The sequence below is a fragment of the Xyrauchen texanus genome, chromosome 21 (assembly GCF_025860055.1).
Source record: "Xyrauchen texanus isolate HMW12.3.18 chromosome 21, RBS_HiC_50CHRs, whole genome shotgun sequence".
In the NCBI taxonomy this organism is placed as follows: Eukaryota; Metazoa; Chordata; class Actinopteri; order Cypriniformes; family Catostomidae; genus Xyrauchen; species Xyrauchen texanus.
This window is the reverse complement of record NC_068296.1, coordinates 24,479,092-24,495,281: the sequence shown is the minus strand read 5'-3', so window position 1 is coordinate 24,495,281 and position 16,190 is coordinate 24,479,092. Positions and strand designations below refer to the sequence as shown.

At 38.6% G+C, this 16,190-nt stretch overlaps 1 protein-coding gene across 2 annotated transcripts in view; it reads left to right on the top strand.

The window, feature by feature from the left end:
- The first annotated feature begins 256 nt into the window (after nucleotides 1-256).
- The window catches only part of znf423 (zinc finger protein 423), a 205,196-nt gene continuing 189,262 nt past the window's right edge, over nucleotides 257-16,190 (top strand). Inside the window, exon 1 of one of the 2 annotated variants that reach the window (XM_052152241.1) lies at nucleotides 257-1,348. In XM_052152241.1, the coding sequence (XP_052008201.1) occupies nucleotides 1,309-1,348 (40 nt within the window). In that variant the 5' untranslated portion in view covers nucleotides 257-1,308. The remainder of the gene's footprint in view (nucleotides 1,349-16,190) is intronic. The other variant, XM_052152240.1, reaches the window with a different exon arrangement.

Below are 16,190 nucleotides of genomic sequence, written 5' to 3'. Positions count from 1 at the left end.
TGTAGAACACATCTTCACATTAAAAAAATGCATCTCTTAATAATCAAACATGCACTTCATAAAGTATCAGTTCAAATATTCAACAAAAAGATATACCCTATAATGCCAAATACTACAATTTTTTCGCAGATAAACTTGTAATTCAATATTACCAAGCGATGTACCGAATCATAAAAAAGGATCTTAACTCAAAGGTAACCCCCAAATACTTATATTGTCATAGTATCCAATCGTCAGTTAAACGCTGGAGTGAACCCAAGATGATGGCACGAGCTCAAGAACTAAAGAGGGCAAGGACCGTAACAAAAATGAATCCAGTCCGTCTTTTTTCTTGCACGCTGCAGAGTTTCCTCGAAGCTCCGTGTTTTGGCCCGACCCGTGCTCCAAGTTAAGCTGTAGTTTCCATGGCTGACCATGGTTTGGTGCTGTTGGCTCTCTCTGTCTGCTCAGCCCAGGCTGTGCAGAGCTCCCTGCGGGATCAGAGCGCTCCCCCGCCGGGACCCTACTCTCACATCCTCCTGCTGGGACACGGCTACATTTCCAGCCAAGCCTGGCTTTATTATGTGTGTCTGCGCTGCAGCCCCGCCAGCAGTCGGATCGGGAGGCGGAGGGAAGACCAGAGTCAGGACAAAGAAAAAGGGAGAGAGAGGCTAGCGACTAGAAATATTTACGACTTTTAGGACGTAAGTGTGAATAAACAAGAAGAAGAAGAAGAAAAAAAAAAATCCCCGCAGGTAAAAATGGCATTGAGAGAGACACCTTCCGAAAAATAATAGCGCAAAGGAGGGCGGCTCGGTGTTCTCGGGATCACAACGAAAAAAGACAGTTCCGACAACTGTAAAAACAGAATCTCGAGGAGCACGCGGGACATAAACATTATAAACCAACACCTAAACATTGTTTAAGTGGGTTTGCCACATTATCGGGAAGTATTGGGCACCTCTCGCCACTGATCAGGTGTGATCGTAATTTGGGCACGAAACTCTCTGTGCCCGCCTGTGTGCCCGCTGCATCGTCTGCCGTTACGGAGGAACAATAGAGCGTTCGCGAAATACCGCAAGTTATTTTTTAAATCTACAGGTTGAGTCGAGCGTCTGGATAAGTTCAATTATTGGAATATCCGGGCGCTGCGGCGCCTCTCCATTGCTCCACTACTCTCTCTTCCTTTGAATGCTTCTGGACTATCGAGACTGAAGTTGCCGCATTGCAACAGGCAACGTGAAGAAATCTCAGAAGTATCAGCGCGTAACCTCTTGTTATTTATCGGAAAGGACGAAATACGCTTTAAAAAGAAGTAAAAAGACGGAGATGTCTAGACGCAAGCAGGCCAAACCACGCTCCGTTAAAGGTAAGCTTTCAGGGTTTTTTATGGAGACAAGAGGGAACAACTCGCATGACCAATCAGAAACTGGCGGGGATTGTGAAATTCGTCGATTTAATGTATTTGCTTTAAATAGTGACATTTTCAGAGAGTTAAAGTATGTCTGTATGCATGGGAAGATAATAATAATAATTATAATAAATAAACTCTTTAAATATGATGCCAGGTTCCAGCAGTTATGTGGTTATCAGTGGTTTCCATTTGTAAAGAAAACGTGCTATATTTATCAGTAAAACTATTTTATTTTTTGATTATTGCTTGTTTTAGACCTATTATAATTATTTTACCATTTTATTTAGTAATTTTAGTTTAAAAAAAAAGTAGTTTAATTTGCATCATGCATCACTAAAAGCTTTTAAATAAGTACCTTTTTTGGCAATATTGCATCATTTGAATTGAATATGTTTATGTAACACACGTCATTTTGGACACCATCCTTTCCATTCTCCCTTGTAGTAATATTGTGAGTGATATTCGATTCTTTAGAGTTTTCAGTCTGGTGTTTCCCCCCTCTTTGCTGTTTATTCCTGGTTGTGACTTTGACATGACAGAATCAGTCACACACAGACCCATCTCATTCACGCCCCTCCTACAAGACTCGACATACACTCATAGGCAGGTGAATTTAGGGCCAGTAAAGGCCTGCTGTTATTTTGTCATGCCCATCAGTAATGTGCGGCTAATATTGTGCTGCTGGTCGAGATATCACTTGGCACCCTCACCCCAATAGAAACCAGATGGGCATTCGGGTGGCCATGTGGCCCATATTAGTACCCCCTCCCCCAAATAATAACCATTTTTTTGTTTTAATTAACGGACACAATCTGCAGAGGTTCACAATGAGGGGTGGGGGAATGGTCATAAGTTTGCATGGATGTAAGTGGGTGATGAATAAATACATTGTAACAATCAGGCTTCAGTCGTTGTTATTATAGATATTTAATATTGACTGAGTCTGCTGGGTGCAGATCGATCGTAAACATTGTTGTTGAGTTGTTTAGGAGAGAGAGCGTCCATACAAGCCTGTTACAGATAACTTGATTATTTTGAAGGGGTTTTTAGTATTCACATGCACAGTGATGGGGAAATAATATTGCTTTGAAATATGTATCATAATACTGTTTTTTTTTTCCAAATATGAAGCGTGTTTTTTTCTTCCAGTATCAATATCTAAAAAGGCAATTTCCAAGCAAAATATTTTTTAAGGAATAATATTGCTAGATTGCAATATTGCCATTTGTCTATTGACTATGCATTCACCCTGCTGCAGCAAAGGGGTTCTGGGGTAAACTGTGATTGTATTGACTCAGCGATGCACGTCAATCAGAAGCCAATTAAATATGTAACCGAGGCTCACGCTGTCCCTATCTCAGCCCAGCACCTTTAGCTTTGATTGGTATGCTCAAAGATTAGAGGGGCAATATGTTGGAGTATGGTTAGCACAAAATCATTTGTGTTTTTAAATGTCACGATGTCTGGTGTATTAGCTTGCTCATCCAGGGGTTAATCTTGTTTGTCATTATTTTCTTTTTATATGTTCAAATCTGCAGGTGTTATGACTGTAGAAACATGTGCAGTGAGCTAACACATAGAGAGGGGACTTCTTCAAGAAAACATGCCCATCACATTAGACCATTATTTTCCAGTAAAGGAAGTCATGCTCTCACATCACATTACATTATAAACGGTGATTGCCAGTGTTACTTACAAGAGAGAGAGAAAGAGAGAGAGAGAGGGAGAGGGAGAGAGAGAGAGAGAGGGAGATTATTTCCAAAGGAAAAAGACAGCGAGTGTTCGTCAGTGGGGTAGAGGGAGCTGCGCTTATCAAAATATTATTTCTCTCAATTAATCCCTTTTTAATGTGTGTCTATGCACTGAGTGCTCGGCCGTGGCATTCCAGTTTCATATCTCCACCATCCCCATGAGTGTTTCATGCATTATGTAGTGATGATTATTACTTAATTACACATTAATTAATCCCCTTCATTTGCAGGACATTAAGAGGGGGATGAATGCACACGACAGAAAAGGAGACAGCGAGGGCACTTATTTCCATATTTTTAGCGTTGTTTACAGTCAATCAAATCAAATTGGACTTTTAATTCAACAAAAGGGAGAAACATTTGAGTAGAGCTTGTATGAAGCTTGCTGAAAAAGAAATCAAGAGCTAATGGCATTATTCTTGCCTACCCAGCACCACCAGTGTCTTTCTGCGGATGTAGGATGTGTGTGTATGTTGCTCTTTCACTCAATGTTGAAATGTCTTTTAGGAATGTAGTCAGCTTATGTTGTTTCTTTCTGCCAAATGTATCTTTTAGCAAGGGCTTGGATAGGGAATTGGGTATTTACTCACTGTTTTGAATGTCAATTTTAAGACATGCATTTGAACAACTGAGGGACTGTGGAAAAAATTTGACTTTCTTAAAATTTGCAAAACAACAGAATTATTATTATTATTATTATCTTATTTGCTGGGACAATAGGATATGAGCAAAAAGACATTTTAAAAACATTTGTAATTTAAGTAAGATACTGTGTATTGTGTCAGGTGGGTATGTGAGTCATTTTTTGTTCTGATTTTCTTGTGCCTTTAAAGAAAGCTGCCGCCGATCTGATCTGCCTCTGAAAAGAGCTTTTCTGTTCTGTGATTTCAGGTGTCTTGTTTGAAACTCTGAACTTACGCTTTGGTTTTCAGTAGAACTGCGTTACACATCAGAGGATAAGACAAAGAGGCAATGAAGCTACAGTGTGTGGTTGTGTAATATTTGATTATTTTTTTTCTTCAATGAGATATAGTATGTATCTCTTTGCTGTCCCCTCTTTCTGGCAACATCTGGTTTTAACATGAAATGTCTTTTTTATTGTCACCTAGACTTTTGGCAATGAAAAAGAAGTTTCATTGGTCAGTGGGTTACTGTAAAATGTTGAATTGAGTTACCATAGGTCTGCAGAGTCACAAATGAAGAGATCAGGGAACGAGTACCAGCATTCTTACGCATTCCCGTTTGTCTTTCTCATTTCATGCTTTAATATGTGTGATGTTTCTATTTTTGTGCATTTAATCACCCTGTCGCATCTGTTGCACATTTACAAATGATGGTTCATTGAGAATAAATGGTGAGATAATTTTTAGTCAATATTAGGTTAACATTTCAGTTGAATTGAAATTTGTTTGGTAGATTTTCCTAATTCTACGATTAACAAATTACACTTTTTGCTTGGTATTTTGATCTGTGATAATTATGTGAAATTGGAGAGAATGTATCTGGAAACCAAATCATGTTTTTTGTCCCACTCCAGATGGTTAATGTGAGGATAGAGAGGGAGATAAGTGTTCTAGTCACTTTGTGTTAGGTAATGGGAGATGAACCACAAAATAGATTTTTATGCTCTTTCTTTTTTTGTTTCCATTGAGTTGTTTAACTAATTGTTCATGCTGTGAAGTCAAAGTATTTCATCAGGAACAGGAAAAAAATTGTAATTGCGCACAGTTTGACAGAAGCTGAGGACTTTTTATAATGACTGTCTTTGGTTGTTGATGTAGCTGATATTGTGATGTTAACTGGCCAAACTCGCTCTATAATTTTCTTCAGAAGAGAGCTTTTTTTAAAAGGGAAGACAATTACCTCTGTCCATTGTGCTCTCTCTGCAGTGACCTCTGTTGGTGAGGAGATTGTAGTGTAATTTGCCTATGATGGGGTGCTGGGTTGGGAGGAAAATGGGATGGGTTTGGATGGTGGTTTTTCCCTAGTGGGCAGTGCGTGTCTGCCAATGACAACTCCTTATCAGCAGCCTGCCTGCTAGTTTTGTGGGGAAGAATCTGTCTTAATGTAAGAGCTCAGTCATTGGCTCTGCCATTGTACTGGCTTAGCCACACACTTTATCAGTAGGCCTGGGCTCAGTTGCCCGGAACCAACACTCGCTGCGGACCCGCTCAGGACCCGCTCCATGCCACGCTTCACTTCTAAAGAGAACGTGTCGCTCTGACAACTGCTGTTATTAATTCTGTTTATGCGGTTGGCATTCCCATTGCCCCCCTTTTCCTTTCCCACCAAGCCTGCCAGCTAAGGCTCCCCTGTCAGGCCTTCCCAGAGGATCACGGCCGTTCTAAGATGCTGCGCTCTGGAACCCGGATTGGGCTGCTGCAGAGGGCAGATTAAAACGTGCTGGAACAACGCACAGAGAAAGAGTCTCTCAAAGCTGCTCATACCCATGTAGATTAAATATGGCAGCCATTTTCACCTAGTCCGCAGAGGTTTGCGAGGACTTTTGTCTGTGCTGTTTAGAAAGCATATTGTGGTATGTTTACAACGTTTGATCGTGTCTTGAAAGCATTCTTTTACATTCACAACATTGTTTGGTGACCTAGTATAGGGGTTGTTTTGAATGTAGGCCTGTCACAATGTCAATCAGAGTTGGGAGTGGATCAAATCAAAGATTGTCCCAAAAAGTGAGCTTCAGTAAATCTGACACTTTTGGGGAAATTAAGGTACATCTTCAATTGGAAAATTTATTTATAAATAAAGCGCTTTTAATAAATTTTTTTCTAAAGATGCAAAAAAGTTGTTTTAGTGATTGGGTTAGGACCGAATGATTATCGCAATCACAATAAAACCGAACTCGTGATATGACGTACTGTTATCAAACCGCAAGGATTGCGATTTAATTAAATAAATAGTTTGCATGCTATGCACTTAATGCTTGCTTCACTTAATGTATGTGTGCAGCTCTGTTCTCTGTAGTGTATTATATATACTCAAAGCAGTCACGAGGCTAATGATCTTTGCAGGTTATATATTTACAGCATTCTAGTTACAAATATGCTTGGCCACTGAAAGTTACGATCCAAATCTGAAGTAACTGTCAGAGAGTGAGACAAAGGGACCCAAAAGCAGAGGAACTGTTCAAAGCTTTTATTTACAATAAATGATAATATTAATTGTGCTGGCAAAGACTGGAGAGCCTTGCACCAACTACAGTAGAGGAAATGAGTCGTGTGAATGAGTGTGCGCTGTAATCGCACAATGGGCAGATCTGTGAAGAGTGTGTTCGTAGACGAGTGTTTTGCGTTGTGGAAGTCAAGAGCAGATCCGTAGGAATCCTCTGTAGAAGCTTAGAAAGGTGCAGAGAATAAGGCCCAGCAGATTTGAAGATAATCACATTCCCGACAGGTAGGCAGAGATGAGGAATCCTCCGTTGAAGATTCGTGAGAGCAGAAACCAAGCGTACAGCAAGCTAGAAGGTAACCACACTCCCAACATGCGGGCAGAGAATGGGCAACCAAATAGATACATTAGACAAGACCAACTAGGCAGAGAGTGAGGTAAGTTACTTCACATCAAACAATAGTCTAGCAAAGATACTGAGAACATGAAGGGTTTAAGTAGGGAGTGAATTAGAGGAGAACCAGTTGTTGCTAGCACGCTAATTAGTGGCATGATCAGCGTTCCCTGATTCCCATGGAAACACTGATCAAGCATGCCGGCTTCGCCTGCGAGACACGAGGGAGAGAAAATAATAAAACACACAGAGTAAACCGACAAACTCACTGGAGCCATGAAACACTGGGTTTTTGTGGACAGAAAAGTGGATGAGAGCATTTCTCTGCAGTTAAAGGCCATTGTTAACTCAGCTACAAAAAAAAAAATCTTCCTTCCGTATTCCGGCAAAATAAAAGTTTCTGCCAAAATAAAGGCTTTAGGGTAGGGATGCCGCGATTATACGGTTTTACTATTAACCACTATTAAAAATGTAGTTTACCCAAAAATGAAAATTATCACATAATTTATTCATCCTCAAGCCATCCTAGGTGTATATGATTTTCTTCTTTCAGCCAAACACAATCGGAATTATATAAAAAAATATTCTGGCTCTTCCAAGCTTTATAATCGGAGTGAATGGTACCTTAGATTTTGAAGCCCAAAAAAGTGCATCCATCCATCAAACAATAATCCATACAGCTCCAGGGGGTTAATAAAGGCCTTCTGAAGTGAAGCGATGCGTTTTTGTAAGAAAAATTTCCATATTTATAACTTTATAAACTATAATCTCTGGCTTCCGGTAAAGGCCGGAAGCTTGGAAGAGCCAGGATATTTTTTGATATTGTGTTTGGCTGAAAGAAGTCATATACAACTAGGACTTGGCTTGAGGGTGAGTAAATTATGGTATTTAAATGACTGACTGAAGACGACGGATGTAAATTATGCAGACAGAAGTCATAGAAAGATACATATCCAACAAGGGGACAGGATGTTCCACTAGTCATCCAGCAACAAACAAGTAAGTTTAATATATTTAGCTGTGGTGATTTTAAAGTGATGAATCAAAAGATGCTCCTTTTTGTAACGTATAAGCATGCTGACAGCGTGTGGTGCATTTCGTGTAGTTACTCAGCGAGTAAACATTGAAAAGCTGTGTTTTCGTCCTCATTATTTAAAGCATTGTTTCAGTACAAATTAATCGCGTTCAACAATAAATTAACATTTTAGTCATTACAGGACTTTAAATTGCCAGCTGTGAGCAATGTTCACCTTATTATGCATAGTTCACAGGTTTATATGTAAGGTGTTGTGGACAGTATTTTTATAGGCACAAATCTGTTGCCGATTCTTTATGTTGGGATGTCTGACAGACAACTAATTGTTTTAATAAACTGTTGCAGAAGAAAAAAACAGTTGGAAGCCTTGAACAAGGCTACATGTTGCGCTCCCACATTAATCTTGCATTTACACACTTTTGAAGCACTCTGGTTACATTGAAGCACCTCACTAAGCTTGGGATGCGCTTAAGCGGTGTCGTGCCCTAGATTGGAGCATCTGTTATAATATACCTCCTATTTATTTGTTGAGTATTTATCAGCTTTATTTTTGTAGGGCTGCCCTTAGTGTCCACATATTCACCAGGAAATACGTCCACTAAAACGTTCACTGGTGATATGCATTTGTTTTGTATCAGTGCTGTTGAGGCTGTTCCTGCTTGAGGGTTTAACTATCGTATAGCAACATGCAAGTGTAAATTAGAACATAAGTATGCTACTGTTTTATATTATAATTATTATTATATAAAAATATATTTCCATTATAATTTCTTAATTATAACTTATTTATTTAAATAAATAAATATGAAAAGTTGGCTGAGACCCTATCACAAATTGGACAAAAAATATGGACATAGTGAACAGGTACAAGGTGAAGGTGATGTGAATAATTTTCCCCCCTCGATGTTTACTGTATTTGTTTTATTTATTTAGTCTTGCTCTTTTTAAGTGGACTTGAACAGTATTTCTACTGGCAGTAGAGCATGTTTGCTCATTACTTAATTTTGGTCAAAAGGAAACACTTACTAGTAAAAAAAAAGGAAAAAAAAAAAACATATATATATATATATATATATATATATATATATATATATATATATATATATATATATATATATATATAAAATTGCAGTTTTCCAACTGCAATGTTTTTCAAAATAATAGCAATTCGATTTTTGGTCCAAATCCTTCACCTATACTTTGGTTTAGTTAGTGTCTACCCCTAGTAATTATTACAGCTGTACTGACGTATCGGCCAAACATTGGACATGAGCTGATTGTTTAAAAACAGCCGATGATCTGGCCAGTTTATTTCCTGTCAAAAGGGCCAGGAAAAACACACCTGACAGTTAGCCTATAACTCATACTCTGTGTGAAAGAAAGTGTCTCTTGTGTGGAATAACCTTGAATTGAGTGAAAATGACAGCAGAGTTAAAGTTTGTAAGCTTTTAACTGCTAGAATTTCACGAGAGGAAAATATGGTTAACATTTTAATTTTAAAATTAATTGAACTACTCACATTAAAGTTCACCACAGCAAGGAATATGACGAGTTTGTTAAAGCTAAAGCGGAGGTTGCTTTAGCTATAAAGGGAAACGCTTCATCATTCATAATTCAATTCATGTAAGTTAACAATATGCTTTTTGTTTTAGTGTTTTGTTTAGAACTAAGAGCAGTTACTCTGGAACATTGAAGACATCCAGATACATAGAGAAGTTATTATTTACATTTCTTTCAAAGTTGTGTCATTAATTATCAGAGATTTTAAACAAGGTTGGATAAAAAAGCATAACCACCAAACTATTGACTTCAAAGTTGTTCTAATTTATCGGAAATTGCTATCAGCACACATTTGCATTAGTGCATTCCATTTAGATAGGGATGTAAACGTGTGTATGTTTTCAACTTTTCCTTAAATTGGAAGATATATACCAAGTATATCAGTCTCTTTATGGACAAGTGTCTGATATATAAAGATGCATTAAATGTCTCTTCTTATCTCTCCTCTCCTTTCGACGGGTGGCTACTTTACGACCCTTCCCTGTCTCGCTGGGCTGTACATTAAACATAAGGAAAGGGGGCAATTAAGTCCACACCTGGCTGATGCATATATTTATTGGCCTGTCTCCCCGCCGGACAGACTTTGGGCCCTGGCCTGTGCTTTTTTGGAGGTGGCAATGAAGGCTTGCAGAGATCATTAATGAGGAGTGCTGGTGCTGGTTTGACCCCTGCTGAACCCCCCAGAGTCCTTCTGACCCCTCACCAGGTCATTTGCCCTCCCATGGACGAGTGTCCAGAGAGCCTCGGAAAACCAGCGAAGGACTGGTGTAGCCAGAGGTGCAATGCTTCCACTGAAGCTCCACGGAATGTGTGTGTGTGTGTGTGTGTGTACGGGCTTGCAAGGTCGAGCTTGTGCCCACGCACATAGAAATCGCCCGAGCGCTTGTGGCTCCCATTCTATCTACAGATGAACCTATCGATTTCACAAGGCCTAAAAAAGTTTTCTACCAGCAAGAACAAAACTGTTAAAACAAACAAACACTTACAGAGTTGAGCAGCCTTGCCCTTTAGAACACAGATAGTTTGACTCTGCAAAATGAAACTTTTGAGTAATTTAGAGTTCATCGAATGTCACAACGTCTGGCTTTACCTTGTTTCAAATCTTCTAGACAATTACATTGAGGAATAAGGAGGCGTAATTGATATGGCAGAATAATAAAAAATGACTGAAACCTTTCACTTATCAATGAAAGTAACGAGTTCTATGAATACCAGCATGACTAATGAAAGTGAAGCTCCACCAGCCATATTTCAGTCTGCTATTTCGTCACAGACAGATTATGTGTGCTCTGAGAAACCAGCGCTTTCTGTCTTGTGCTAGTAATGCCTTGATAAATTGATTTAATGTGTGAAGCTTCCTCGTTTTATCCCGAGGCTAGTCTGGAACCTAGCATTGAAGCCTTTTTTGGGCTTAGACAGAATTAGCCGCTCATTGTAAAAGACCCTCCATTCTGCTAGCCACCGCTGACCATCGATAAAGACAAGTCATTGATCCCGGAGTAAGCCCTGTTTTGCTTATTTTTCTTCATTTAATGCCCTGTCAAACAGCAAGTTGCCCCCTCCCGCAAAGCTGAGGATAATAACCCGTGCAAACAGCGGGGCTATACTGAAGAAACAATTAAAGCCGCTCTTCGTTTCAGGGCGTTTGCTCACACACATATGCTCACAAAGGGAGAAAAAAGAAAAAAAAAAAAAAGAAGCGGAATAATGACATTTACAAAACAGCCGTTTGTCTACAATGTGTTCATTTGTTGGTTAAAAGTCAGGTTTTCCATTGTGTGCAGTTCATTTAGCATATGTGCTGTTTTGGAGGGCTGCTCCTGTATTCCAAAAACTCCCGTAGGAACTGAATGAGGCAAAGAGTGATTATTACTCTCCGGTTTCTCTCCGTTCACCTCAACTCACCTCACTTCTCACCCTCCTGTCTGACTGTACAAGCTTAAGTTTACAAAACACATATTTCTAAACTCCCACTTAATACTGAAATTATGTGTGGAAATACACAGCTATTCTGCTTTACATTAGTAAGCCTGTTATTTCTAAAAGTACTGTTTGAAAGTGGCCAATTCTGCCAGTTCTGTGTGTTTTAGATTTATTTGAGTTTCTCTGAGAGATTCTGTGTGTGACTGTTTTGGTGCTTGACTGAGAGATTTGTGGTGTGTTGTGTGTGGAGAGATGACTCAAGCCACTTGTATGGAGGTGTGTGTGTGTGTGTGTGTGGAGGTTGGGGTGTTACTTAGCTATACATTACAGACAATGTTAAGCTGAATTACCTAAATTTGGGAATGTCTCAAAAGATAAAAAGTATTCATAAATTAAGAATTTTTTAAATCACAAAAATGGGTAGATGTGTGTTTTTTCTTTGTAATGTCCGAAGCACCTGCATTCAACTATTCATGTATGCAAGATTATTTATGTATTAATTAAAAAAATGTACAAAGTTTTCTTTTAGGCAATGAAATAGGTTTTTGATAAGGTTAGTATGTATTTATAATTAGCTTAATATAAAAACAGTCTATGATAGATCCCCATTTTAATAGCTAGATTAACATGTGTATATGTGTGCAGGTGTGTAAGAACACTGCCAGAGCGACAGAATTTACTCCGAAACTGTGTCAAATCACTCACCATTTCCAAACCGAATCAGTTAACCTTATGTTATATCTTGTCGGATCAGTCCCCAAGTAAAGATCTCCATGCTATAGCCACAGCGTGTATTAAATCATCCATCTGCCGGTCCTGACGTGTGTGTATGTGTGTGTGTGTGCATGCGTGCACTCGCTGTGAGCTGCTCTGATAGGTGTGTATTTGTGTTGTTGTAGTGTAGCTTGGTTGGAGATGATAGGGAAGGGTTCTCTCTCAGTTCCAGCACAGCAAAAAAAATTAATAAATCCAGGGCCAAGTGAGGTGCATAGAAATTATTAACCATCCACATACACTCTCCCAATTCTTCTTTATTCTCTCTTTCCTGCTCTGCTTCTCTCGCCTAATAAATGCTTCATGTCACCATCAAACAGGGCCTGACTTGCTCCTGGAGAGGCAAAGAGAGGGAGCGGAAAGAAAGAGAATTGGAGATGGCGGGGCGTGGGGGTTGTGGACTGTGGGGCCTTAGTGTGGATGCAATGGCTAGATGGACAGATGTTAAAAATGTAGAGTTTTGGCCTGTTCTGTAGTGACGGACAGGGACCTGTCTGATTCTCTTTCTAACTGGATCTAGCTCTATCATTAAACTCTGATCAAATCTGATATAAGACCACTCTATACATACTGTCTGTTCACACACACATATACACACAGAGTTTCTCAGGGGCAAACCCAAAATTAGTTTCTTATACAACACTGTAATATGTTCAGGCAAAGTGTACAATGCAATACTTTACAGATAACTACAAAAATAATTGGTCTGCATTAATCCGTAAACTTTAGTCCAAGTACGTGGCAAGAAAATGTATGTGAACTCTTTGGAATGAGCTGGTTTATGGCATTAATGTGATCTCATCTTCACAAGTCACAAGTATAGACAAACACAATGTGCTTAAGCTAACAACACACAAATAATTATAATCTTTCATGTTTTTACTGAAAATATCCCATGTAAAAAGTAAGTGAACACTTGGATTTAATAACTGGTCGATCCTCCTTTGGCAGCAATAACCTCAACCAAGTGTTTCCGGACATTCAGAAGGCCGCTGTGTGTATGCGTGCGTGTCTGTGTTTTATGTTATGTTTCAGTTTATGTCATTAAAGTTATGTTGACTGTTCTGCCTGTTCCCTCCTCCTCCTTGCCCATTGTTGGAACCCCATTACACTAACCTCAAGAAGTTAGAAGAATGTGACAAAAATTAACACAAGTCCTACACAAATGCTTAAATGTCACGATTGTTACCATCTATTTGCATTAGTTTATTTCCAGCTGGTCAAGTTTATGCATTTGCTAGTCAGCTACGTTGCACATATAAAGCTTGTGATATGAGAAACCAAATTAATATCTTCATGCAGCCGAGAGAAATTTATAAACAAATCAGAAATGCATCTGATTTCAGTTCAGTTTTTTTGTCCTCACTGTAATACAATGACTTCAGATCGATCACATTCTTGTGCAAAAAAAAAGGCTAGACACAGTGCAACATATGCAGTTTAACAGAGAGCAGGTGTCTCAGTATGCTTTTAAAGTTTTTTTTAATTAGACACATCATCTAAAAAACAGCACTCCTGCACAAGATGCTGAATAAACAAAAACGAAGGGAAACAAAAACGTTTGTCTAGCTTCCATTTACATAGAAAAACTAATGGATGGTTGAAAAAGTGTTCAGTGTGAACAGTCCATTACAGTTGGTGGAGGTTTTGGTCATTGCGCCTTGCTCTCTTATAAGCGTTTCTCAGATTAAATAATGAGTTTTTTAAATGCTTTGTCAGGAAAGATGTTCAACTTGGAAATGTGTGTCTCGAGATATTTGCGTCCGGTTCCAGTCTGTTGTGCTCTGTCTGTTTGAACAGCCCCTGACCTGGGCTCATAGTCTGAGCCACTTCACCACTGAGTTCAGCCGAATACCACTGTAATTAATAAAAACAATGTGGTATTTCACTGTTATTATAAAGCTTGAGTCTGTAGTAGGAATCAGTGCAAGTGTAACACCATGTCTATTGAAGCGTTTTCCCCCCTCATTTTACTTTTGACTTAACATTTGAGAATATGGACAGACTAAAACTTTTTATTTATTTATTTTACGCACATTAGTTGAAAATGAAATGCTCTTTTTTTAACAGCTAGGATAGGAATGTTCTAAGCAATAATATAACTATGTATTTATTGCACCCCACGTGGGAAACAACGTCAATTTAAAAATCAGCTGACTTTAAAATTGTAATATTAGTTAATATATATAATATTTATATGTTTATTTCATTAAAAAAAGATTTAATTTTCATGGTTCAGTCAGTACTGTTTATTTTTGTAATAAAGTCCCGCACAATTTTACTTTGTGTTATTTTTTTATTCAGTATCGGTTAAAAATTATCGGTTGATTAATCAGTTATTGGCAAGTACTGCAAAGCTTAGTTATCGGTATCGGTAAAATCCACTATTGGTCACAGCAGAATCAGGCCGGAGGTTAGGGCGGAGCTAATTACAACACAACAATCATGGCCGAGAACACTGTGAGTTGTTTTATTTATAATATTTTATTAAATCTATCATTATTTGGTGAATATTAAATCTATATATTAATGCATAGTTTTTATCTGCTGACTACTGAATCTGTAGTTGTGTTTCTTGTTATTCATATTGAAACAATCAAATATTGACATTTCAATTACCTTTCGGATTGTGTTTTGTAAATAGGCATTCCGATAAAGTCACTGAAGCTTTTTTTATATTTCTGAATATAATAATTTTTTGTTGTTTTGTTTAGGCCTATGGTTTGTGAGTTTATGGTAGCCTACTAATAGGCTACCTTTGAGCACTGTGTATTTTGTTGCATTGGTCAAAGTTCCTGAAATTAAGCTATGTGCATGTGGTGCATTTTTCACTTGTAGAGACATATTACGATATAGAGAGGTTAAACATTACCTTAGTTGAAGCAATGCAAAACCTTTTTGCATGGCAAGTGTGTTTAAGCCGACAAGACTGGACAAATCAAATTTGCATCTCCAAAGCGACTATATTCACTTTACTTTTCCACATATGTGGCTTGGGCTGTAGAGCATCACTCCATTGCCACTGTCTGTACTGAGCAACTACAGTAATTTTGAAAAATATTTTATGTAAACATAAATAGCATCCAACTTCAGCCAAAATGCCATCAATCACCTGCTGAACAGTGCCCACGCCAGCGGTCAGAGACACACCACCAACCAACAGTGCCCACACCAGAGGTCAGAGACACACCACCACTGCACCAGTGCCCACGCCAGTGGTCAGGCACACCATCAACCACCAGTGCAACAGTGCCTACGCCAGTGGTCAGAGACACCACAAATGCCCACGCCAGTGACACACCATCAACCACCAGTGCCCACGGCAACGGTCAGAGACACACCACCAGCCACCAGTGCCCATGCCAGCGGTCAGAGACACACCACCAACCACCAGTGCCCACACCAGAGGTCAGGCACACCACGAACCACCAGTGCAACAGTGCCCGCGCCAGCGGTCAGAGACACACCACGAACCACCAGTGCAACAGTGATCAGTGAAATCATGTTTTTGACATAAATAAACCAATAATTGGTGCGATTTATAAGTATTTGTTGGAAGAAAGAATAAGGACACATGCATTTACAATTATTCAATTGGCAGATGCTTTTATGGAAAACAACTTACAGTGGAGTCAGTCTATTGACTTATACATTTATGCATTTTTTGGGAACCCAAAACATTGCTGTTTCTATCATCCTTGCTCTAACTCTACCAGTTGAAATTTAGGATTTCTGTAGCTCAACTGGTAGAGCATGGATCATGCTTAACCTGGCATATACTGTACGAATCTGTAAACACATATTTGCATAGTAATTTTTATGCAATTTTAACTTTTCTTGAAATAGTTTTTTTATTGTTGTTTTTCAGAACGCTCTGCACTTTGTCTAGGTGCACCCTTTGATGGAGACATTTCAATTACCCTTTCGATTGTGTTTTGTAAATAGTCATTCCGATAAAGTCACTGAAGCTTTTTTTATATTTCTGAATATACTATTTTGTTGTTGTTTTGTTTAGGCCTATGGTTTGTGGGTTTATGGTAGCCTACTAATAGGCTACTCTTGAGCACTGTAAGTATTTTGTTGCATTGGTGATTAAATTGTTCTCTTGATTAGTTTTAAGTTGTCCATTTGTTGAATAAAGTTTGAGTGTTTCTTTTAAATTGTTGCTGTTATTTTTATTTAGATGTTTAAATTATGATTTTAGTTCTATTTTATCAATATTAACATTTCTTATTA